Genomic DNA, 26,731 nt, shown 5'->3' on the forward strand with positions numbered 1-26,731 from the left:
AATTAGAGGGAGATGGGTTTGATGGGTGGAGTTTTCAGTGGATAAGGAATTGGTTGGATGGTCACATCCAGAGTGTGGTGGTCAACTGGTCAATGTCCAGATGGAGATCAGTGACAAGTGGTGTCCCTCAGAGGTCCATACTGGGACCAGTACTGTTTACTATCCTGATCAATGACATAGACAGTGGGGTTGAGTGCACCCTCAGCAAGTTTGCAGATGACACCAAGGTGAGTGCTGCAGTTGACATGCCTGAGGGACAGGATGCTATCCAGAGGGACCTGGACAAGCTGGAGAAGAGGGCCTGTGTGAACCTCATGAGGTTCAACAAGGCCAAGTGCAAGGTCCTGCACCTGGGTTGGGGCAGCCCCTGGTATGAATACAGGCTGGGGGATGAAGGGATTGAGAACAGCCCTGAGGAGAAGGACTTGGGGGTACTGGTGGATGAAAAGCTGGACATGAGCCAACAATGTGGGCTCGCAGCCCAGAAGGCCAACCGTATCCTGGGCTGCATCAAAAGCAGTGTGGCCAGCAGGTTGAGGGAGGTGATTCTGCCCCTCTACTCTGCTCTGGTGAGACCTCACCTGGAGTCCTGCGTCCAGCTCTGGAGTCCTCAGCACAGGAAAGACATGGACCTGTTGGAGTGGGTCCAGAGGAGGGCCACAAAAATGATCAGAGGGATGGAACACCTCTCCTGTGAGGAAAGGCTGGGAGAGTTGGGGTTGTTCAGCCTGGAGAAGAGAAGGCTCTGGGGACACCTTATTGCAGCCTTTCAGTACTTAAAGGGGGCTTATAGGAAAGATGGGGACAGACTTTTTAGGAGGGCCTGTTGCGATAGGACAAGGCGTAATGGTTTTAAACTAAAAGAGGGTAGATTGAGACTAGATATAAGGAAGACATTTGTTATGATGAGGCCAGTGAAACACTGGCCCAGGTTGCCCAGAGAGGTGGTGGATGCCCCATCCCTGGAAACATTCAAGGTCAGGTTGGATGGGGCTCTGAGCAACCTGCTCCAGTTGAAGATGTCCCTGGTCATTGCAGGGGCATTGGACTAGGTGACCTTTAAAGGTCCCTTCCAACCTAAACTATTCTATGATTCTATAATTACTATGAAAAACTTATTTAATGTCATTATAAAATTTAGGGGGTTTTTTTTGCCTCGTCTCCTATTGAGAGTCTTTTCCATTAGCAGGCTCTGTAAATACAAAGTATCATTGCTTTTAATATCTCATAAGGGTCCCATGATCAACTTTTGTCTTATGGTTTTACGGTGATATTTCAAAATATGCAGTTTGTAGCTCTCATACATGTTATGAATATGTGACCGTGTTTATTCTTAGTAGGATGTTTTGGTCCTTCTCCGACTTTTCTCCAATCAGTCGTTTCATGGTAACTTAACTTTTTTCTGTGAGTGATTATTGCAGTGTGTAGGTCTCCTGGTAACCTTCCTGTATGAGTTGTTTTAGGTGGAACATATTTATTTTCTCTTTAGCGAGTTCTCTTTCCTTCTGCTCCTGTTTTAATCTCCACTTCAGCCTGAAATGTTTGTCAGTGCTCCTGAAAAATGTGATGGGTTCAGATGGGAATGTTGCTAACGTACCATTTTAGTTTTGATGTAAACATATCTATTTCTTAATTAACATGTAGAGATGAAAGCTGTATGATAAATTGCACAAATAAAATACTTTCCTAATTTCATGTGCATGATGAATTAATTTTAAATCATTAAAATCATTAAATCATTTTAAATCATTGAGACTAACAAAAAATCCACATGCAAAATAAACATGTATTAATAAAACTACATACGAACATACTGTGCCAGAATGCAAGTTTTGTTTTAAAAATTTATCTAAAAGCTCATTATGTCAATATAATAGTCATAAAACTTATGAATGTTTAAAAAAGTTTATTCAAAACAAGATGTTGTTAATAATTCTATGCATTAATTAATTTTCAGAATAATTTTTTTTTTAAATCAGCTTTGTTTTCATTTGCTGAACCTAGTTGAGGAAACTGAATTTGTGACAATGGCTTTAACACTTCACTTCCAATCAACTTTTTACAGAATCTTGCTTTTATCTTCTAGTATGTGGCAACACCAAAACGTAATAGTTATATGAGAAATATTTTCCTAAATAATTACATATTTAAGTATGTATGTCTTCAGCGTATTTAATTAAATTCATTGCGGGTCTAAATTCCAGAGGGTTTAGGCAATGTTCTTATCACAAGTGAAGAAGATTGTGGCAATCCAAGAATAGAATTTCGTTAAAATGTTTAGCCAACCATAACAGAGATATGGTGCCAAACACTTGCAATGTGTGTTACAGGTCTAGTGAGTATTGTGACGTTTCATAAGCACAGTAAATTACTGGTGTGTGGTTTGGTTTTTTTTTTTTTTTAACTCACAGGTGAACTTTTTCCAGAAATTTAGCTTTGAATTTATTCAACAATTTTTAGAAAAATTTGTTTCCTTCATATTTAGGTGCTGTCTGCAGCTTATTGTGGACTGTCCGAGTGCTATTCAGGAGGAGCTAGATCTCATTCGTGCTCTCGGCTACCTTGAAGAATTTGGCGTGAAAATATTACCATTACAAGGTACTACATATTTTTATTCTTTATATGATACTTGAAACACAGGCATAAATATGCATGATAAATACTTTACTATTGCGCGACTGCTGCATGAGTAAACTAAAGGGTCCCTTCCCTGCCTCCAAACAGCTTACAGGCATGTACCAAAAAAAAAAAGATTGTTTTTAAAAAACATTTTTCAGTTGATGTGAGATAAGAAAGATGTCTGCATACGGAATCTGTGTTTTGGGGCTTATTTTTAGCAGGACTTTTTAGTAATTAGAGTACTGAGTAGCTGAAGCTCCTGGAGACTTCAGCAGAAATAGTTTGAGCTCACCTTTTAGTTGCAAAATACTCTGCCCTTGCTCACGTGCTGATGAGCTTTAAAATAATGGGTGGGAGAGAGGTACTTCATGTGTAGGCAGTTTTCATGTCTTTACTGGTCTGTTTCATTTTGACATATATAAAACCCAATGACAACAGAAGTGAACTTCTACAAGGTATTTCTTCTGATGACTTGCTTAAAACTTTAAATCTGTTTTGGAGCTCTGACTCCAATGGTATGGAAAGTTGTTGGACAGAAGTTGGAAAGAAAGGATGATTATGGACATGAGATAAAGGGGAAAATGGAATATATTGCAGTGTACTTTACTGCTTATAGATTGTGCCAAGCTAACAAAGTTCATTGCTTTATGTGCTGTGTTCACCCTGGCTGGATGCCAGATGCCCACCAAAGCTGCTCTATCACTCGCCTCCTCAGCTGGACAGGGGAGAGAAAATATAACGAAAGGCTCGTGGGTCAAGATAAGGACAGGGAGGTCACTCGCCAATAACTGTCACGGGCAAAACAGACTCGACTTGGGGAAATTAATTTAATTTATTGCCAATCAAATCAGAATAGGATAATGAGAAATAAAACCCAAATCTTAAAACACCTTCCCCCACCCCTCCCTTCTTCCCGGGCTCAACTTCACTCCTGATTTGTCTGCCTCCTCCCCCTGAGCGGCACAGGGGGACGGGGAATGGGGGTTGTGGTCAGTTCATCACACGCTGTCTCTGCCACCCCTTCCTCCTCACACTCTTCCCCTGCTCCATGGTGGGGTCCCTCCCACAGGAGACAGTCCTCCATGAACTTCTCCATAATGAGTCCTTCCTACGGGCTGCAGTTCTTCACAAACTACTCCAGTGTGGGTCCTTCCCACAGGGTGCAGTCCTTCAGGAACAGACTGCTGGCTTTGTCGGACATAGGGGAAGCTTCTAGCAGAAGCCACCCCTGTAGTCCCCCAGCTACCAAAACCTTGCTGCGCAAGCCGAATAGTGCACTTTATTAACAAACCCCCCACTTTTCTAAGTGAAAGAAATACAAGAGAGCTCATCTGCCTGGCTTTCAGTGAAGCTTGAATGTATGGTATGTGGGCAACTATGTGAAACTGCATGAACACTGGTATTGAAAGCACTCTAAAAGAACTGGCTAAGAGCAGCACCGAGTATCAATGAAATGTGCTGATGGTAGTGTTTTCCTTCTGGCATTGTGCAGAGAAATACTGGGATTTATGGAATGCACTTGTGGGTCTATGGAAAATGAAGCGGATGTTCTTAGTGGCTGTTGTTACTTTACTTTGGTGTTCTCTTTTTGTTCTCTTTTTCTTCCAAGTATTCCTTCAAAGTGAGCTGATGTTCCATATGTTATAGCCAGAAATCTTATCATTTCTGGACTGAGAATAAGTCTGGTTTCTAGATCTTGCAATATTGCACTGTTGACTTCTAGAGCAGAATTACTTTTTAGTCAGTTTGTTCAACCTGTATAAAAGTACACGTGTATTTTCTTTGTCTTTTTCGGTGTGGACATGAAGGTATCATTTAAGAAAGAGGCAGCATAATATTGCATTAACAGTATGTGTAATACGACTGATCTAGATTAATTAGAATATGTGAAATCATGCCTGTAATTTCATTAATGATCCTGACTTATCCTTTCTTCAGTGTCTTTCAGGTAAATCAAATTAATCTAATAAGATTAAAATTATGTTTTAAAGTTTTAATGAAAGCCTTTAAATGGTCAGTTACTTTGATAGAATGTCATTAAAATAACATTGAGGATCAGTTATTCCCACAGTAAGAATTAGCAATAGACTTCTATTTGCGCTTTTATGTTTAGTTTTCTGTAGAGCTTCCCCCCTACTTGTATTTTTAGCAAACCTAGCAGTTAAGATTGTGAACTAGTATTATGATGTATTTTAATAAAATCTGGTTTGGAGACTCCTTTCTAACATAAATGGTGAAGAAAAGTCCATCTTTAATGAAAGTGATTGACCCACGGTATTATTTCAGATTACTTCCTGTTTTGTTAGATATTTAAAAAAATCTTGCTTATACAATCAGTGAATGAAAACATTTTACTGTGGTATATTATATATGTGTGTGATAGAATATTAAAAATGAAACTAAAAGTGTAACCCTTTCCCTGCTCCTCCAGTCTCAGTTTGTTGTAGTCTAATTTGATTTCCAGAACTTACTAATAGAGTTTTCATTATGCCAGTGCTTCTTTGCTCTTATTGAGAGGCCTAATACTGTATGTTTTAAGCCCAATATGCTAATGCAGAGTTTATCCCCAATGCAGACATTCATGTCTTACTGAGTGTTAAGTGGAAGATCTGCATGCTGTTCCTCTGTGTTCTGAGAACTTGCATGGTATGAAAATGTTACCTTTTTAAAGCAGCAGCCTGAAGTTAGCCACCCACTAACTAGCTAAAAAGAGCACTGAAATCGGTTCATGATATTAAATTATACAGTTAAGGTAATTGTTTAATTCTTGGTAAAATCTTTTTTGAAACACAGTACTAATTATAAGCTGCTCAGGATATGGTTAACACAACCTGGTGATTTGCAGGCTTTCCCTCCACTTGCTCAGAAAATATTTATGTAAATTAAACAGCCTGAAGATTTTGCCTGTGACAGTTCTTTCAGTCTGTGTGATGTATCCTGTCCACTGTAAAATAAAATGTAGTGTGAAATATTTAGTTATTTACAACATTCTGAATGAAAGGTAATGTCCGTTTTAGCAGTCTTTCTGAGAATGTTGCAAAAATGATATTTAAAAAAAATGACATAAAGGTATATGGTTAGTCATATAGATTTAAAAACATGGAGTCTGAAAACCTGAAGCAAAAATAAGTTTTCATTCAGGTTAGTCTCCCTCTTCTTCCTCCCTTCCCCGCCTGACTTGCTAGTGATTGGGGCTGGATATACTGTAGTGTTATTTTAACTTTCTCTTTATAGGTATAATTGAGGATTGCATGGAAGTAACTTTGGGCTGGTTTTCAGATTGTGTTTGCATTCTTATACTCACTAGCCCTCTTTCTGCATCTACATTGTTTAAGGAGAAATACAGCAGGAGTACAGTCTCATTTGTACAGTCTCTAACACCAGTTCTTTCAACAGTGCGTTTATGTTCGGATCGACTTAGTCTCATCAAGGACTGTCTATCTCAGTTGTCAACAAACTACAAGCAATCTGCTAAGCTCCTGGGACTTGCAAATTTGCTAAGGGTTGCAGGTAAGCTGTGTTAATAAGACACTGAATTGCAATGCAGCATGCATTTTTGCTTATGCTTTAGGACATTTGAATTGATCATTAGCACATGTGTTCAAGGATATCACTAAAAAGTTATGTGGAAGAGCAGTCATTGGGGGCGAAAGAAATAGTTTACATTAATATTTTATCTGTAAAACGGCTGATATTGTCAACTGCTCTGACATTCCACTAATACCTAAAATGAAAACAGCCTTGTCTAATCTGGATTTTGCGTAAAAGCTCATTTCAGATTGGAGGAGTTGTTGCTAGGAATATTTTGTCTTACAGTTAATTGGTAGTACTAAAAATCCAGTAAATCTTATTGTCTCTGTCAAATAAGGTAGTTTAATAATAGTCCCATTTAAGTTAGAGGGGGAAAAAAGTCATCTGTAATGCATAAATGTCAGCTGTTACACAAAGCATAGACAAAAGTATATCTTTTTTGTGCACTAAAAATAATGCGTTAGCTTGAGTATTCATTTGAGGGGCTGAACATCTTTAAGGATTGAATCCTAAAGATATTAGATTTTTTTTTTTTTATAACCTACCTAAAGTGTCTGGCAGACCTTTTGATTTTTGAAAAATACTTCATCAATGCAGCTGCAAATACAATACTGCTATATTTTTATGATGTAGAAATAGAATATAGAAATACTAAATATAAAATAGAAATTCATATTTCATGCAGTGTGGTATATAAATTCAGTGCTTTCTGGCTTTGTCACTGATGCATGCCTGGCTAGTTCCATTCTCTCTCTATTTGTTAAATCACTTCAGAATTTTTTCTTATGTTTTTCAGGAAGCTTAGTATTGGCAATTTCTGCATAGTATTATTTATAGGGGGGGAAATATTCAAGGGGGTTGGGTGAGGTTATGAACAGAGGTACAGAAGTTAGGTGGTTGACTTCCTGAGATGCCTAGGTCCTAAAGAAAGGAATCACTGGAAACATCGTCGTGACTCTGGTAAGCTCAGTGCTCCTGTTATGTAGTGCTGCTACTTGAAAGATCGCAGAGGGGAGGGGATGGTACCTCTACCAAAGATGGCAGAGGGGAGGGTTAGGTAGCTGGATCCAATCTATGTATTTGTTCATTTTATGTGTAATGTGCTGTTCTGTAGGAAAAAAAAACGTAGAATGACAGTCGTAACTTCTCTTTTTTGCTTTGCTTGGGAAAAAAAAAACTTTTTGAAAAAAAGAACTTTTCGAAAAATAACTTTTCCAAAACTTTTGGAAAAAAAATATCTCCATATTGGTTCATAAGACAAGATTGCTGTACAGCTCTTGCCCTCTCCTCTCTGCATCCTCACACATCAGCTTAAAATCTGTCAACTTTTCTTCTTAATATTCTGGGTTATTTAGGCTAACGCTGCTGATTTCTGTTTTACCTTCTTTATGAATCTAAATGATTTTCTTTTTATGAGGAAGGAAAAGCAAAATCCACAGTGATTCTGTGAAGCTTAAAAACACAAAGTATTTTGTCCAGTAGTGTTATCCTACTGCTTTAGTTGTAGATCAGCATCTAGAGTGCCCTGGTATGTACCTTTGAACAGGGAACAAACTCGTGGCTCCCATCTCCAGAGACTGAAAGATGAGAGGCTATGTGTATTAGGTAGAGACCTTTAGGGAATTCATATAGAGCTCATTGATATGGTAATGTCTGTGTGCTAGTGTTATAATCAGAGTGGCACTTACTGAAACACCACTGAAAAGAGGGATGTAAAAGAGATATTTAAAGCCAGGTGATGAAATGGCCTCCTGATTTTCTCTTCCACCTGGTTACTGGGCTGGAGAAAACCAGAAGATGAATGTGCGAGGTGATTAATTTTTAAGCAGGCGAATGATTTAAAAACTACTACTTACACTACGAATTACATAATTATTCTAAGGGGCGCTCTGACTTTAATGGTTAACCTCGGGAATAACGCTAATGGTTGTTCCTGTGGTACGTGTGAAATTTTAGTAGTAAAAGTATATTTCAAGAGTGAATCTTGGTAAGGAATACACTGACACTTGCTTTTCTTGTCTCTTATGCTAAATAAACAAATAACTCAGTGACTTTCAAAGTTCTCTTTTGGCTATAGATTAACATTTATTTGAAAGGAAAAAATAGCAAGAAAACATTTCCAGTAGTGACTTTCTGTGGTGATGGATGTGGTGGGGTTTTTTTTGTGGGTTTTTGTTTTGGTTTGGTTTTGTTTGTTTTTTTATTATTTTATTTTTTGAATAAGTAGTTTTAAGCTTTTGTGATTAAAAACCATTTCACTGTCACTGAGGGATGACTAGGTGTATTACTTATATAGAAATACTATTTTCTGTACAGGATATTCATTTATAAGCAAGATACGGATTCAGTATGAGAATGCCATAGTTGTGAATTTTATCTAAACTTATTTGTTGTAGGAGATGGGCTATGGAAAACAGATTTCTTTCATTTTAAGAAACTCAGTATTTCTTTAATCTTTTTTAGTTTTTCTGGGCTTGAAAGCTATAAACAGCATACCACTATTACTGCAGATTTTTTTGTGCCTGGCATTCCATCCTATTGATGAGTATCCAGAAGAATACCCAAAAGCATACAAAGGAAACATGATTATCATTGCTATTTTAAGTCATGCATCCAAATGCAATATTTTTCCAACAGATTAAAGAAAGTCTGTAGAGTTTGACTCTTTAGTCCTCAGTTACTGCTGTATGTACTTCCAGTGAGTGCTGGAATAGGTAACCTTACACTGAATTTGAAGTTGCATATGATTTTAATAGCTAGGTTAATAATACCTTTAAAAACAGATTTTAAGTGGAATGTTGGCATAGCCTTAGTCATAGTCTGTAAATAAAGAGTCTCATAACATTTAATAGTAGGTATAAAAAAAAAATTAAAGCAAGATATGTAGAAATGGGTATTTCTGTATCTGTTGACTCGTAATTTAAGTTATTGAGTTACAATTAATTATTAATATGGTGAACAGTTATTTTAGGATTTGGTAGCCATAAGAATGATAACAAACACTAATATTATTCTACAAATTAGTTTGTAGCCAAAAAGGCAGCTGACGCATACAGATTTTAAGATTTGTGAATGAGTATGTTTTATTTTAAACTGAATATTAGAAAAGAAAAACTTTCCTTGCAGTTCTAGCACAGATAGTCTTTGTTAGCAGGTTTAAAACTACTGGGAAAGGGTAACTTAGTGAAAGGGAATGGTTTTATGGAGATATATTGGGATGAGTCTGGATATTGAAAAAGAATCTAGGGATTGAACTTTATGGACTTGCTTAATGAAGAATTAGATAAAGCGCTGCTGGAAGAAAGAATTGTTTTTCATCCCTAATTGGTTTTCACTACTTAAACAATTATCCTGATTTATGAGCCACCTTTGCTGTGAAAGAAGTTCTAATTTTGTCTTGTGGAACATACTTACCAGTATTGGTTATGCATGCTCAAATTTGCAGTCCCTTCTGTTGCTGATCTACTGTGTGTATCTATGAGCAGAGTGCTTTCTTGTGCTTTGTCTGCTAACTGGTGGAATTTGTTTCAGCATTTTCCCCTCTTTGCTCCCCCTGCCACCCCACCACATATGATTACTGATTGTGAAAGACGTGCTTGCTACATCTATCCATACCTATACACATTTTATACATGTGTATATAGAGAGTATACAGTATATGCTATGTTATACTATATATAATATATAGCCTATAAAATATTATGAGCATATATATTTTCATTTAAGTTCTAAAAGAGTGCATTTGCTACGCATACAAGGGTAGAGTGCACATGGTCATCCTCAAAGAGCTTTGGGAGCTGTGTTCTCTGAATACAGTTTGTTTAGAGAGCAGCACTGCAAGTGAGTAGTAGAATTTATATTCATACTTATCAAAGCTAAAATATTACTTAGGTAATGATATATCAGCTAGTTTCTTAATTGCTTTAAAGTATTTCATTAATGATAAAGTATTTGATTAATGACAGTAAAGTCTACTTAAGACTCACGTCACTACCTCTGTAAAGTAAGCACAGAAGTGTTATCTTAATTTCACAGATGGGCAAAGTGAGTGAGGGAGAATGTGCTCAGCATGACAGCCAGAAAATCTGCACTTGCTAAGGGAGCTGGAGCTGTTCTGTGTCTCGCGGTCCTCACTTAATCCACACTCTCAGTTAAGAAAGGGTGTGAAAGAATTCACGTTATGTAATTGCTTGCTTACAAAATTGAGGAGCAAAAAAAGAGTAAAAAAATGCTTATGTATCAGAAATGAAGAGCATCTTCTCTATTGTTACTGTGTATCAAAAGGCTCTAGTGAGCATTGCTCTTTATTTCTTGAGTCAGGCTCTCTAGAAATGTTTTCTGCTCATTATTCTCTTTTGTCACAACTTTCTGTGGTAATTTAGTTAGTTTTAATATCCTTAAGCTAATTCTAGTAACTTTAAGTTTTGCTCACATTCCTAAGTCAAAGCTTATTTTTGAAATCCACCTTCTTCAACACTGACTTTCTTGCTTAACACATGTGGAAATAACCATATAGATGGTTTCTGATCTCCTAAATGTAGGTGACATGGAATTTCTGGAGTATACATACAATTTTGATACCATTTGACTTTTAAGTTTTTATGACATGGTTTCACTCAGGATAATGTTGTTTCATCCACTCACAAATACAGCATGCATCTTACTCAAAGTGTTTCAGTAAGCTTTTTTTTTTCTTTATATGACCCAAATTGGGTCCAAACTTTAAAAAAAGTATTTGAACATCGTTTATTTCTCAAGAAAAATGATTTTCTATTCTTTCTGAGCTTCCATATTTTTTCTCTCATGACTTGTAATTAAATCATAGAATCATTTAGGTTGGAAAAGACCTTTCAGATCATCAAGTCCAACTGTTAACCTAATACTGCTAAGTCCACCACTACACCATGTGCCTAAGCACCAGTTCTATGTCTTTTAAATACCTCCAGGGATGGTGACTCAACCACTTCCCTGGGCAGCCTGTTCCAATGCTTGACCACCCTTTCAGTGAAGAAATTTTTCCTAATATCCAATCTGAACCTCCTCTGGCACAACTTGAGGCCATTTCCTCTTGTCCTATTATGTGTTACTTGGGAGAAGAGACCGACACCCACCTCGCTACAACCTCCTTTGAGGTATAATGTCATATCTGCTTGTATCAACTTCTATCTGAATGCTAAACATCATAACAAAAGGAGATGGAAAGAACTTTGGAGACTTAAATCTTACTGAGTGGAGTAACCCTTAGAATATAAATGCATTTTTCTTATGACGTAAGGAGGCAATAGTCCGAAAGAGCTGAACACACACACACAAACTTTCACAAATAATAAAAGAGAAACAAAAACTGAGATATTCTGTTCAGTTTCTGGACTTGATTTGTTTGAGTCTGGATGTCAGACATGAACGTTAATGCTTAGTGCAGAATTACTATGTAATACAATAATGTCACAATTTTAATGTTTTTTCTCGTTGAACCTTTCTTGGTTTTAAATCTTGGATGTGTGCCAAAATGGCAAGGGGAACAATTTAGAATTCAAAACTTTTTCACCTTTATAAGACTTCATTATTAAAAATGCCTTCAAATGAGGCATCACAAATATGAAGCATTTAAATTTTTCATGTTTCAATAGAAGAACAAGACCTTGCCGCTGACCTGCAGCAGGTAGTATTTTAAGTGACTGCGCTGCTGATGCAACGAAAGCCATGTGAAAAAGGGCTCTGTCTGTGCCTTGCAGGGGATTCAGTAGTCATGTCGGAGCTGACGGTTGTTCTGTGGCATAACAGCGTGTGTCAAGATAATGGAAGTTTAATTGAGTGAACAGTGGAGATAAGATGAGCAAGTATAGCCATGGACTGGAAGGAAAATGATCCTTATATTTTATGCTTCCGCTTTTGTAAAACATGCGGAGATGTATCCTACTGCATCAAAACTAACTAGCTAAAACATTGAGGATTGGGGACTTGTCAGCATGTGACTGCTCAAGCACAGTTAAGACGACCACTGTTCCTTGCTCCAAGTGTTCCTCTTCTCTTCCCTCCAATCCCACTGATTTTTAAGTAGTAATAAATAGCAGTGATTATTTTATCTAGCTGAAATCTGAGGGACAATAGTTTGATTATTTCTCTTGCCTTTTATTTGTGTCTGCTACTTTGTGAAATCTCTCTGTAAGTAGTAAAGCTGTCAGGGTGAAGCGAGCATTGGAAGGTGAGTGGCAAGTACGGATCTCTTGCTTATAGAAATGACAGTTCACATTTAGCTTGTGTAGCTAGAAGCACCCCTTTGTCATCTGTAATTGCTTTTGCCCGGATGAGAAGTTCCCAGGTTCCAGAGGGCAAAATTTTGCAACAGAAGAGCCTAGGATGTGATTAATTTGCAACATCGTGTGTTGGCAGTATATAGAGCAAGAGGCCAAAAGATAAAATGATGGGAAGCCAACCTGTTCTCCCAGCTGAGTTAGTTATGATGTGCCGGGATTAAGGGAATCTTGATTGAGTTCAGTAATTAGGGTAACTTCACTTCCCTGAATGTCCTTCTAGCACAACTATACATCTTTTCTTTTGAGAAAGCTTTAAAAAGAAGTTTGCTTTGCCTGCATTGATGGACCTGCAAAGCAGAGTTAAAAATAACAGCTTTACAATTTAAGAACATGTACTCTTTTAAATGGTTTTTGGAACCGGATCTGTTTAACCTTCTGAAATATTTGCATTTCATGAGTTGTAGTAATACGGTTTCATAAACCAGTGCCCTTTTCAAATGACTGTAACAGCAGTGACTGCGTAAAATCACTTTTAATAATAGAGGAGAAACATGAACAAGAAGCTTGTATTGAAAAAAATCCACTCATTTTTATTAGCTTCTTGCCATCCTTTCCTAAATTAAAATGAATAGTGTGACATTATTTTTCCTGTGTATGTTTAGTCATTTTCTTATATAGTGCATGGACATACACGCTATTTTGAGCACAAGACTGGACCAACTGGTGTCAGTAAAGTAAATAACTTTCATGAGATCAGTAGTATCTGAAGTGTTACTTCTGACTCATAACTGGGGGAAGAGGCATTGTCCAGAAGGTCTGGTGACCAAGATGTGTGTATGGTGTGAAAAAATAGTTTCACTTCTACTTGCTCAATTTATGAGGGTCAGGGATTTTTAAATACCTGTGTCTTCCACATCTCATGAACTATTTGGCTTTGTGAAGTGGGAGTTTAAACTGGGGGTTTGTATACTGTCATAAAACAATTAAAAATTTCAAAATTCTTCCTCTATTACAGTTCACAGAAGTTTTTTTTCAATGTCAGGATTTTGATTTATTTGTCATTTACCTTAAATACCAGTTTTGATCTATGTCTTGGCCATCACATAAATACAATTTTCAAAACTTTTTCTTTTAACCTAGACATAACAAGCTGTGTAGGATTTTTCTTTTTTTTTTTTAGCCAGCTATGACGCCAACGTATTTTAAAATATGTAACAAAATATTGTTTCCTTCAGGAAAAAGCAGATAATTTTATTTCCGCTTCAATTTCAAGGTGGGCTTTTTATGTAGTGGCATATAGTTTTCTTAAGAAATAAAGTAGCAAGCTTAAGTTGTCCATTAATTCCAATTTACTAATAAATATGTTGAATTTTTCTTACAGGAGATGATCAGATGGAGAGAAAAGGTCAAGTTTTAATACTTTTAGTAGAACAAGCTCTCAGTTTCCAGGACTACAAAGCGGCTAGTATGCATTGCCAGGAGCTCATGGCCACAGGTGAAGTGAATAAATAGAGGTGGTGTGGGGTGATGGTAGTGGAAATCTGAGTTCTGACTCTCTGCTTACTGTGAAGCATGATACTTCAGATTGGTCAATTTTATTCAAAAATCTGTTACGTTTTGTTTGTGGAAGTCAACTGACATCACCATGTCAAATGTAGGAGGCAGGTGGTATGAAATATGAGAAATGCTGTTGTCACGGAGGAGGAACTCCATGTAGTCATGGAACTACAAAATACTTAAACCACAGTGACTTCTGGAGCAATGTTGGTCTTTTTCTAAATCAGTTAAGTTCATTGAGATCTCTCAACTGAAGTTGCATACTGTCATTCAGATAATCCTTTTTTTTTGTGTGTGTCAGAAGCTCAAAATATATTCCAGTAGGGATTCCATTTGTAACTGTCTCCTCAGTACTTTTTTTTTTCTTGTAAGAAGGCAAAGGAAGAAGTTTTAATTTGTCATGTTGTTTAAATCCCGTGTACTATGTTTTTGTATTAAGTTTTTGTTAATGAATGTTCATGTGTAACACTATTGAGATTAAACATGTAGGTTGGTCCATACACATTCGTTATCATTTATACATAGTCATGCTTCTTCTCTGTAAAATTCTTTATGGAAACGTATTTCAGTATCTTTCTTAAGATGTGATTCAGTTTGCAAAAGTTCATACACATAGTCTAAAATCATTCTCTGCAATTGCTATCCCACTTGTTCATTTCTGGAAATAATTATAAGAAATAAAATTGTGTTAGCCAGCTGGGTAGGGGTCTTGTATTTAGCTTTCAATCTGGCAACAATATTATAGGCTGTACTAGTAAGTGCTGACTTTTGTTTCTTACTAAGTTGTGTTCACCTTATAAAGGACAGTTCAGGTATCTTTAAACTGGACCTGTACTTTTGGAGGGACATTTGCCAGGTTAATTTCTTGGCTTTCTGAGAAAAGATGTGTGTGATGTGTAGGAGCTGACGAGAGGAGGCGACAGCCAGATTCCTGTAATCCCTTCCTAATGCAGGAAAAATGGATTCTAGCTGTCTGTGATATTTCTTTTGCAAGACAAAAACATGCAAATGTTTCTGCCATATGTAATGCACAAATACATGGAATGGAGATGTACTGATATCTACAATATGATAATAATGATTTTTTTTTGTGTGCATTTGGTCAGTCTAAAGTTGAGTTGCATCTCTGTTTTATGGAGCCTTTATGGTTCCTTTTTCAGGGGATAAGTGCTGGCAGGAATGCCACATGCCCTCCTTTATCTCATTCAGTAAGAATTATGCAGCATCCTCCTATCACTTGTGAAGCTTACCAACCTCAGAAGTATGTTTTGTGTTCCCTTGTAGGTTATTCTAAAAGCTGGGAAGTATGCAGTCAGCTTGGGCAATCAGAAGGCTACCATGATTTGGCTATGCGTCAGGAACTCATGGCTTTTGCTCTGACTCACTGTCCCCCAAGTGCCATAGAGGCATTGCTGGGCGTGAGCAGTTCATTGCAAACCCAGGTGGGTGTTTCTGAAACTTCTTTCATGCAAGTTCAATGCTTACTAAATTAGAGGGGACTTGTGCTCATTTTTAAGTTTGTTCCTTTAAGTTCTACCCCCCAACAAGTTTATATTTGTTCTACTGTATTTTTCTACTTTCACTGTTATATTTCAACAAATGATGTCTCTTTATAAGCATTTTTATATGATGGGTTGGCTTCTCAAGTAGGAGTGCAATTTTATTCTCGATCTTCAGTACTTTTAATTTCTTCATTTATTGCCTAATTTAAACATTTTTATTTGCAAATGCAGTTAAATAATTTTTTCGATGTTTTCCAGGTTCTGTCACCTGTTTACACCTTGTAATGCAACTTCATTCAGTGCCCACAGAAATATCTATTAAATGTTTATTCTTTCTTTTTAATGATCTTTTTTATGATACAATTAAATTCTTTTCTCATTCATTTCAACCATGTAATGGTTTTAACAACTAGAACAAGCTTTATGTCTGAGCCATCTTTATTAACTCAGCAATGACTGACTTCTTAATAGAATCAGATCCTAGGTGTTCAGCTGATCATATTATATATGTCAGAACACATACTTGTGGCATTTAAATACAAGTTATGGCAAGATGACATAGTAAACCTTTTGAAAAGTTTTATTTGAAACTGGAGTGCAGTAATTTAGGATGTCAAAACGTTAAATTTCTGTTCAGTGTAATTGTAGCTTGGCCTGCGTACCAGTACTTGTTTAAGAGTTCATATTTGTCTTGGTTGTCTAAGAGTTCACAATGTTCACAGATTTATCTTTGTGTAATAAACATCTTGGAGGGCTTGCATTCTGTGTCTGAAGAAAGGGGGAGAAGGGAGCAATAGCTACAGTACATATGCAGTCTAATTAAAGCAGCTGCAAGTGCATAGCGTTTTTCTTTACAAAATTGCTTGTATAGCAATGTGTATGAGAAATACAGGCAACGTATGAAGGCAGTCTGTACTGCTTCAGTAACAGAATAACATCAGAATAAAATGCTACAAAGGATTTGAAATAACGTCTAGCTCCTGCAAGCTATTTACTACTTTTGTCATCATGAAAGCACTCAGATTTGAGAGAGGTAGGTACAATTATGAGCTTAAACACAAGTGGAATCTTTGCAGAATTGATACCTGTACAGTATAGAAATAAGTTTCCGCCCTTATATGCCTATACCTGGAATTAGAATTTGAAGTCAAACAAACTTTTGGCACTGTATAAGCCAGAATTTGTTAGACTTTCTGTCAATTCACTGTCTTTGTATCACTGTCTCATTCCTTATAAAGGCTTCATGTCCTGTTAGTTGTAATGCAGTGCAGCTGCTCAGCTGGTTATTACCCTCTTGCATCCCACTTCTCCAAGGGAAACAATTCTCTGCCTTCTCCATTCAGAAAACTTGAGACTGAATTTGTTGCTAAGGTTTCTTTGTTAGTGCAACATCATTTGTAGCAAAAGTGCAGTGATGATTAATTTGGTATTTGCCCCAGGAAGCTAAACCCAAGTCATGATTTTTGTCAAAGCACGTTTAATCAGTGTCTTCTGCAATTACTTTCTCCGTAAACTAAGCATAAGTTTTTTCAGTTCTGTTCATTAATGGTCCTACATGTTCGGTCCAAGCACTCTGTCTTTGTATGTAGATAGATATATGCAAAAAATCCTTATCAGAAGGTCACGCTGACCAGGTGATATATTTAAGTGTCTTTGGTGGACCTTCACCAGTTTTATGACCTGTGGAAATTCTGTTCACAAAACCATTATCCTGTGTAACTCTTGCCTCTGGAGTTGCCCAACACCTCAGAGGCACAGTTCAGATAATGGATGTTTTTCATAGAAGTTCTTTAGCCTATGTAGTATGGCAGGGTGCATATAATTAAAAAAACCCCCATATATAGATATTCTTACATTGCGTGAAAAATATCACAGAAAAGTCACAGAGAAGGGAAGGTCATTTTGTCTAGGGACTACAACAGTGAGAGGGTGTCAAAGATACCTATGTGGTGTTCTCCCTGTCTTCCCCTGCACCCTTGTTTTTCTATCATGGAAGCTTTTACATCAGAATTTCTTGGGTTTCCTATGACATCAGTCATAATTGTTACATTTGATTATTTGACTGGTAAGATATTATATTTATTTTGTGTTTATAGATTCTTTATCAGGCTGTGAATTACCAGTTTCTTCCTTCAGAAGGAGGTGAGAATATAAATATCTCTGGACCTTCTTTGCTGATCAGTAAGGATATAGAGGTAAGCTTTAAAGAGAGGTTTCTAATAATGATTTTGTTCTGCATTACGCTGAAGAGCTGAATTTGAGTTTTTAGCAACATCTGCCTGTTGACTAGACAAAATGCACAACATTAAATACATCTACTAGTTTATGTTCTTGGATTGTTTTAAGTTCAAGGTTTTGCTTATGTATTTATACTTAGTCTGTTCTTATTTTTCATTGCTTCTTCCTACATAGTCTTAGCACCATAGAAAAAAAAATATAAACCCAGAGGCAGGAGAAGAGCAAAGTGGAACAAAACTTAACACAATAAAATGCATTAATGTTGGTTTGAATTTTGATCTGTCCCAATTGCAAAGCAAGACATTTGAAAATAAACCTGAGCTACGTATTTAATTAAAAAAAGTCTTCATTTACACTTATTTTTCTCCTTTGTTCTGTGCATCATGAAGTCTATGATTTCTTTGCCATTTTATAACTTTCATATATTGTGTGTGAAAATTATTTTTGTGTGTAATATCAGAAGGAACATTGAGTGTTTTGTGGGAAATAGAGGCAGAACAGCAGGAAAAAAGTCTACTATTATTCTTTCTACTTTTCAAGTTTATTATTTTAACAAATTTAAATGTCTATGTATACAATTGCAAGTACATTTCTCTCTTTAAAGAAGATGTAATAATCTATTTATGAAAGAAAGGAATGTCTTTTTCATCCTCTTCAGAGTGGAAAATTTTTAGCTTAATGTATTTTTTTCTCTGTTTCATGTTTGAGTTTTTCTATAGGTGATAAACAGATTGGGGGGGAGGGCAAAAACCTTAAAGAAATACAGGAAAGAATAGAGAAAGAAAGAAAAAAGGTGGTTCATGTTGCATAGTCTGGCTTTTTGAGAAAAGTACCTGAATTGCAACCTCCTTAATGTCATTATACCCATGGGGAATTTTTACTAATGACAGCTGTAGATAGAACACGCTAGTCTTTGCCTTTGGTATATTTAACACCTCTCCTTCATGTTACTGGAATGGGAACAGGCAACTTCTATGTATATGTCTATATTTTGTGTATTTTTTTATATAGTATAGGCGTACATGCATACTTTGTATACATGTATGCATATGTAAACATACATATACATATTTGCATCTATAAAAAATAAATGGGCAAAAAAGTAAAATAGCACTGAAAACAGTATTCAGAGGAAGAGAGCTAAACACTTTATGTATCTGCTAGAATCATTTACATGAAGAACAGGTCTGTTCACTGGCACGAATGCTTTTTATTTTCTGGAAATTGATAAATTAATCTCTCTGAAAGGAAGATTATGTGGAACCTTCTGATGTGGGTGTGGATACATATGTTTACAGTATTTTAATGTATATAACATTTGTCATGCATCACCTTTCGTATGCTGGAGTACTATTGACTGTATGTTGTGACAGAACATCTATACGTGCATATAAATGATTCGGAAACTTATTCAAGGGTTTATCAGAGTTGAGTAAACTCACTAATTAACTTCATTATCAAATCAGTTTGGATATCTGAAGCAATTTTCATTATGCTGGGGAATTCATATTCAGAAAATTATCCACTCTTATTTTCTCCAATATTTTTCTTCCCCTCCCCCCCCCCCAGTTGTTGTTGGTTGTCTAGAATTGGAATTGGAAGCAGGCAGACAGTTAACCTGGCAAGCTTGTATGTTGCTGCATTGAGGTTTTCTTTTCTTTCCATTTTAATACAGCTTCTTGGCATGTCATATTTCAGACTCTTACACTATGAAATGAGTTCTGTATATTTGCTAATTCTGCCTTTTTGTTCTCTCCCAGTTGACTTTATAGGGATTTATAGCTTCTTTCATTTCTTGCAATGACACAGGAGGAAACATATCCAAGAATTTAGTCGCTGTATAAACCTTCCTTTGTTACAGACATCTGAAACGTTAGAAAAGCAATATATTCAATAACTCAGTTTTTCTGACCTAACTGAATCCCATAACTGCAAGTCCCATAGTTCCACTTCAGCTAATTTCTCGTGCTTCACCTTCATTGTCTTGCACAGAATTTCAGTTTCTTCAAAGAAAAAAACAAACTATAAGATTTTTTTTTCCCCTTTCTTCTTACTCCTTTCTTTTTTGCTTATGTCCTGATTAACTTATAGCACCCTTTTCTCAAGGAGTTGACAAATGTTATTCTTTCTCACTTGTTGATACCTTTTCAAATTGGTGCTTTAAATGTAATTTTCCTTATCTTGACTTGACTAAGCTTCTTCTAGCATACATGTGTTTGGGCATTCCTTTCTCTGTTGCATTAAAAATACCTATCTGTAAGTATGTCAATTTTCCCTTTCAAAGCTTTAGTGACCTTTTTCTACCTCTTCTTATCTCTATCTAGTACTGAATCATTAGTTACCGCTACCATTTTTTTTCATTATACGAACCTATGTCACCAGCTGGTCATATTTGTCAATCATTCTTCTCCTGGTGAGCTCCTCTCTAGAAATGTCTAAACTAATTTAATTTTTGTTGTTTTAAATTTTTCTTCAGAAATTTTTTTTCCCATGAAACTTGCAGAAATCTTGATAGCAGCCAGCTACATACCTTCACAGATTGCGTAGAAATGTGTTATTTAACATTGCTGTCATATATAGTCATATGTCATATAACATTGCTGTCAGTATAACTTTTCTCCAAGTTTTTGGTGGTCCTACTCTGAAGGAAATTCCTGATTGCTGTGATAAAGATGCACAAAATTATTCTGTAGGAACTAATGCATTTGCACAAGGATGTACTTCATTACCTTAACACCATCTTGTCACTGTTGATTGAACTCATGAGATCCATTGGAGAAATTATCCTCTGGGAGCTACAATGATTCCAACATAGCAGATTATTTTTGAGCAAAATGTTAAGTTTCCCCATTGCCCACCCTTTTTTCTCTTTGTTGTATGCTACAAATGCCTCAACAACTAATCTTGTGCATCTCAAACAAAATATCTCAGTGAGAAAATTAAGGTTTTGATTCATGAAAAGCATTTCAGAATATTATTGCTAGCATTATTAGATTAAAATATAATGCTTAGTCATGAAATGCTGTGTTGCGTAGAAACAGTAGAAACAATAACCATCAATTGCCTTATAAATGATCTCTGAATTTATGTTAAATCTCTGTAATACTTGAAACATGCATTATGTCTGTTATAAATAAAATCATTCATTTACATATCTGAATGTGAAAACTTAATTACTGTAAAGTGGCACATCAGCACAAGAGAAATTTGCAGTTTCAATTTTCCTTGAAACCAAACTCTTTGATAGGAGAGCAGACGCAATTTCTAGAGGGGAGTATCTTCAAATTATAGGAATGATTTTCTTAAACGTTGCTTAAAGAAAAGAAAATTTCCGATTAACAGAGCATTAGCATCTTCTTTGCTTTTGCATTTTTTCCCAAGCACTAGATCTGGGAAAAGACAGGATGTTGTAAAACATTTGTGTACATTAAATTGCTATGTCATGCATTTTTATCACTGCTGGTTAGAAATGATTAGGGAATATTGTATTTGTGTAGCATGCACTGGGAACTCTTCCACCTGGAGTCTTTGGAACCTCAGGGCAAAAATAATGCTCCAGCTGCTGTTTCAAATAGTTGTGATTTTTTTAATTTTTTTTTTTTATTTTGCAATTAACTGGAGCTGTGTTTTGTGGTTTAGTAAATGTACTGGTTTTAATTCTGTAGAAACTAAATTAGAATTCTTCCTATAGGAACAGGTAGCTGTAATTCCTGAAGGGATCGTGGTCATTTACAGTGTCACTGAACTCTTGTGCAGAGAAGGAGGAGAATCTCAATGTGGAACTCTATATGTGCACTATTTAAACTCCTGTTGTAGTCAGTGGAGATCCAGTCATGGTGCATAGAGAATAATGCAGTTAATCAGCCATTAGGTGCTTGATTCAGTTACTTAATCTTAGAAATCAACAGTTTGAGATACCCTAAGTTATCCTCCTGTCCTTTAGCTGCTGACCCAAAAAGTCTACGTCCTCTGTCAGATCTACAAGTGTTAAGCAGATATCTTAATTACTGCTTAAACAGTAATTAAGACATTCATCAAAGCCTATGTTTAAGCAGCTGAATCAAATGCATTGTGTATGCTTAAGGCTGGTTTACTTTTTTGGTTCCAGTGATATTATAGCCCTAATAAGAGCTTAGACATCCAGTGACACCTGAATTTTAGTGTTGTCATCTTGAGCTGAATCTTTTCCGTAGTCTGTCATGTAGGGTCTGGTTTATCTTTGCAGGACTGAAGTTTTCAGTTAGACTGGTTCATTAGCTGTAACATACACTACAAAAAGGAAAAACAAAACAAAACACACAATCAAAAAAAACCCCCCAAACCCCCAAAGCAAAACCTTCCAAGGCACAAAACATAAATGTAAAATAAACATGAATAGTTGTGTAAAAGACACTATTTTAAATTCCTGTTTCTCAATGGGAGTACCAAAAAGGGAAAAAGAAAAAGCAAAGCTAATACCTGATGTTCTGTCTTGGAACAGAATCTGTTCCACCTTACTTTGTTTCCTTCATAACCTTAATGCATAATGATTCTTAATGCATAAAGTGTATACAGTGTATGGCTTTTGCATGTTTTCATCCTTGCACTTTGACTAATTGTCATTAAAGACACACCCTCACCCCTCCCCCCCCAAAAAAAAATAATTCCATGTTGCAGGTGTTCTAAGTTATTACTCTCTCTTCTGTGGCTTATTTAAAAAATAGTTGGCTTTGTTATTTGTCCTTGCATTAGACTGTTTGGAATTATATATATGTATGTGTATGAGCATATGTATATATACAAATACTTTAGCTGTTATTTTAGAGTATGTTGATAATTCAGAATTTGTTGGGTGACTTTTTTTACATCAATTTAGCTTCAACCAAATTTTTAAGCTGCTAATTTAGGATTAATAGGTTGTTGTTGTTTTTTTTTTAATCAAAAGTGCTTACTTTTATAAAGGATATCGGGAAGAAATAATATAAGAAAATAATTTCCCCCAAACACCACTCAAAACCTCCAAACTATAAATTCTTCCTGAAGATACAATTAAAGTTGTCTTTTTAATATGAGACCTCCAGCGATCTGTAAGAAATAATTTATTTTATGAGAGATTGATTCAGGATAGTAAAAAGTTACAGCCTGGAAATGTTGCTGTTCCAGGTACACAGAGGAATGGCTTTTCAGAAAACAGAATTCTTATTTGTGCAGAAAAGACTGTAATTACTTGTAAAAGTTGAAATTCTTTTTATAAAAAATCAATAGAGTTTATCTGATAGCGGTAGAGCTATAGAAGCATACACACCAGCATACAAGTTAGCCCCTTAGTTTTCACACTACTGAAGGAGGTTTATTTTAAAAAATGTGTTTTGTTCAAATGCAGTTGAGAACTTGGGGGGGGGATTTTTTTTTTCTGGTTCTGTTTTGGTTTGGTTTTGTTTTATTTTTTTCCCCATGAAGAATCAGTTTGGTGTCCTGCAGCATCTGCTTGAAAATGGAGGCAGAGAGAGAAATTAGTATTCTGTATATAACGTTTAAAATAAATTACAAAAAGCTTTCGTACTAAGTACCAGGAGTGGTTCATTAGAAAAATACACAAACAAGAAATTCTCCCCCACCCCACCAAGCCACCAGACCTAGGATTTTCTGTTGCTTTTTACTTTTCAGAGAAGTAACAATTCTGGCTTGTTGTACTTGGCATGCTCTGTCTTCATTAGGTGAAGTAAGAGCTGAAATTTCCAGTTTACCTAGTCAGTTCATTAGTGGCGTATCTCTGAAATGCCAAATATAATTTCGGAAAAGATTGTAAAAAATGCTGAAGCATTAGTAGAAGGAAGGACTTAAGATGGACCTGCTACTTCAGTGGTCAGCTTGAGGCAGTGATTTACTGCGTACTACAGTAAAAAAAAGGTACTGAAAATAAGTTCGTCTACAGTGAAATTCTGCTGTATTGAAGCTAACAGGTTTTGTCACTGAAGTTACGGTGCGACAGAATTCACTTGAGCATAACTTGGCATCCTTTTGCTCTGATGTCTGAAATTTTGTAATGAGTTAGTAAGTTGTAAACTAATACCTCGCATTCAGTTATACAGGTAGAATTTTTCTATTTCAATATGCTTCAGTGTATGGGGAAATTAATAATAGAGTTGTTAGGGAGAAACATTGGATACAAAGCTGTTGAAATTTGCTGTATGGAGGAAAATATTTCTATTTTCTATTGCTGAAGACTGTGTTTACATTAGCATGCTAATTATGTATTTATGTCTAATGTGTAAGCTTTGTAAAGCAGGCAATTAACACAAACCTTTCAGGACTGGAATAGCACAGATCAACCCACGTGGATGTTCTGGGTACTTAAACACTTTACATTAGGAAGAGCTGGTACAGAAAGCTCCATTTGTGGAACATGTCTTCTGCTTTTAAGAATTGACTTGCATGTGAGTTTACTGAGACCGAGTGAAGATGTTTCGCAGGGTAATGTGTAGACATATACATGCTTGTATTGCGGAAGCAGTTTGGGATTGAGAATAGGGTGGGGTCTCGATTCTTTTTTGCAGTCTTCTAGGTTTGCCATATTCGGTACCTTGTAAGTCCTGACTGCAGAATTTCAAATCTTGGTGATGCTTTTTCACTTGGTGTGGAGATGAATGTTTACATCTCTTCACCATTTCCCCTACTGAGAATTCAACTTAATGCTACCTCTGTACAAATACAAGATTGTCTCTATTATCAGCTTTCTTGAATTATTGAAGATGAATTTTAGCATGCTCAATCTCCTCATTTGTAGAGAGGTCATCATTTTAACAGAAGCATTCAACAATTATGTAAAAAGTTACCATTATAAACTTTGGAGTTAAAAACAGCTAGTGTCTGTGGAAACAAGGTTATAGTTGAATAAGGGGCAAAATGTTCTAGTGATCACCCTACTCACTTCAGATTGAAACTTCTAAATCACTTTTAACTTGTCTTTTGTTTGTTTTTATGACAGCTGTTGCTTAAATTAATGATCATAAAAATATGTTATTAACATAGTGTGCTTGACCTCTAATGCGTTTGGCTTAGGTCATCAGTCTAATTAAAGCACGAGTCTAACACTTGCCGTTGTGTATTGGATATGCTCACAGGATGAAACCAACGTCTCCTCTAGCCAGTCTGCTGATTTGTTGTACTGGACGACATCAAAAACCATGAAGGTGTTGTCTAACACAACTATGACTACAAAAGCCATGCTGCATGCAGTCAGTGATGGACAGTGGTGGAAGAGATCATTAACTTATCTTCGACCATCACATGTAAGGGATTGCTGATGCATCTGCAGATGTTTACACATTCACTGATACATTAGTATAAAAGCTGGACTCCTTTCTAGGTATCTGATAACCAAAGACCTCAAATCAATAAATGAACTAGAGACATCAAGGGATTGTTTGCAAGCAAATCCCAATGAAAGAAGGGGTCTAAAGCTGTTTCCTTTTCTTGTTTTGTAATCTATTTTCTGCTTTTTTAGCATAGTGTGAGAAAGCATAGTTGAAATTTGGCAGACCTTCAGAACTTCGGGGAGGAAAGCACAGTGAAGTCCACTCTTTAAATACTGTCATTTTGTATTCAAAGCTGTTTCTTTTCATTTTCTTTTTTCTACCTTCTCTACTTCAGTGGGTTTTCTATAGTGTTTATGATACTAGTTTCTCTGATACTATTTTTGAGCATGATTCTCTTTCTTTTTTTTAAGAATACTGGACCTCATTCAGCATTAGTTTATATAAGATGACTCCTGTCTTTCTCCCCAGTTAATTCAATGGTATTTTCATTTACAGTTGCTTCCTCTGAACAGCAGTTACAGACTCTTTAATGAGCTTTTTTATAACTAGGTGCAACTGTACTTATTTTTCCTAGGGCCAAGAATTTGGAGAAGTATTAAAAAGTGGTCCTGGAGAAAATGCCACTGTGGAAAAACAAGGCTGTCATCCGTTTTATGAGTCTCTGATTGCTGATCCATATGTTGCAGAAGTAAGTTTCTGTTACAGAAGTCTGCAGTGTTAGTTTTCTGTTGAGCTCTTATAATTAAGTAATAATACAGATTTTGGATTATTTGTGCAACTTGAAATTTTGTGCAATAGTAGGAAGAAATCCAGAATTAAACAGAACGGAAAGCAAATGCAGGAACCGGGGTAGATAATTGCATCTGATGCAAGTGAGCTAAATATAACTTCAGGGTGTAGTACGCATGTGTCAGTTATCTTATTTTACTTCTAGTCTGAAATCAGCTATGGCACATACCAGAACAATTCTTTGGAAAGCTTTGCAGAAGTATTGCTGAGAACACAGAAACTGACAGAAACGAAGAGTGAAGAAAAAGACCTACTTCCAACTACAGAAGGTATGGGTATGTGTATATTCACTCCTGTGTTTACTATATATGGTAAATATAGGAGAATCCATGGATGGGTTTAAATATGGAGAATTGCACACAATGGTTTGAAGTATTTTCAGGGTATTTTGTATGATTTGTGATCTGGTTCAACATCTTATGTTGGTAAGTAGTCTTGATAGAAGGAGCTGAAGAATTTTCAAGAGAAGTGGTATTTTTAAAAGGAGTTGCTCAGTAAAGACTATAAATCTGAAAATTCAAAGTTGGCTTTATTAAGCAGAAACTGATATTCAGGGGCTGACAAAGATATGAACATTGTAGGGGGGAAAAATTGTTGAAGATTTCCTGAATACTACCATGTACAGATATTTAAATGGAAATTTACAACTCATTGTTAATGTTATCTGTATGTATGCCTGTGTATTCGCTTGTTCAGATTCTGTGCCATTGTCTGTACAGCTTTCAGTATTGCAGGGTCATTACAGTATTTTATTTGCTAATTAATGCTTAACTGCAGCTTCTGGAATCATTAGAAATTTTTGTTGTCTTCTGAAATTTCTACATTTTATAGGTTATACTTAATACTGTTGTGAAAGTTTCACAACAAAAAAAGAACAAGAAAAAAAAAACAACAAACCACACAAAACCACCTATGATTGTCTTTCCTTTTGGCTGTCTCC

General features: G+C 36.1%; 1 protein-coding gene across 3 annotated transcripts in view; it reads left to right on the plus strand.

The window, feature by feature from the left end:
- The window catches only part of NBAS (NBAS subunit of NRZ tethering complex), a 182,173-nt gene that overhangs the window by 57,791 nt on the left and 97,651 nt on the right, over window positions 1–26,731 (plus strand). For 2 of the 3 annotated variants that reach the window (XM_072858557.1, XM_072858555.1), the window contains 8 exons: window positions 2,486–2,598; window positions 6,016–6,129; window positions 13,789–13,902; window positions 15,249–15,406; window positions 17,563–17,661; window positions 24,808–24,975; window positions 25,577–25,690; window positions 25,937–26,060. In XM_072858557.1, coding sequence (XP_072714658.1) covers window positions 2,486–2,598; window positions 6,016–6,129; window positions 13,789–13,902; window positions 15,249–15,406; window positions 17,563–17,661; window positions 24,808–24,975; window positions 25,577–25,690; window positions 25,937–26,060 — 1,004 coding nt within the window. The remainder of the gene's footprint in view (window positions 1–2,485; window positions 2,599–6,015; window positions 6,130–13,788; window positions 13,903–15,248; window positions 15,407–17,562; window positions 17,662–24,807; window positions 24,976–25,576; window positions 25,691–25,936; window positions 26,061–26,731) is intronic. The other variant, XM_072858556.1, reaches the window with a different exon arrangement.

The sequence above is a fragment of the Ciconia boyciana genome, chromosome 3 (genome assembly GCF_034638445.1).
Source record: "Ciconia boyciana chromosome 3, ASM3463844v1, whole genome shotgun sequence".
Taxonomy (NCBI): Eukaryota; Metazoa; Chordata; class Aves; order Ciconiiformes; family Ciconiidae; genus Ciconia; species Ciconia boyciana.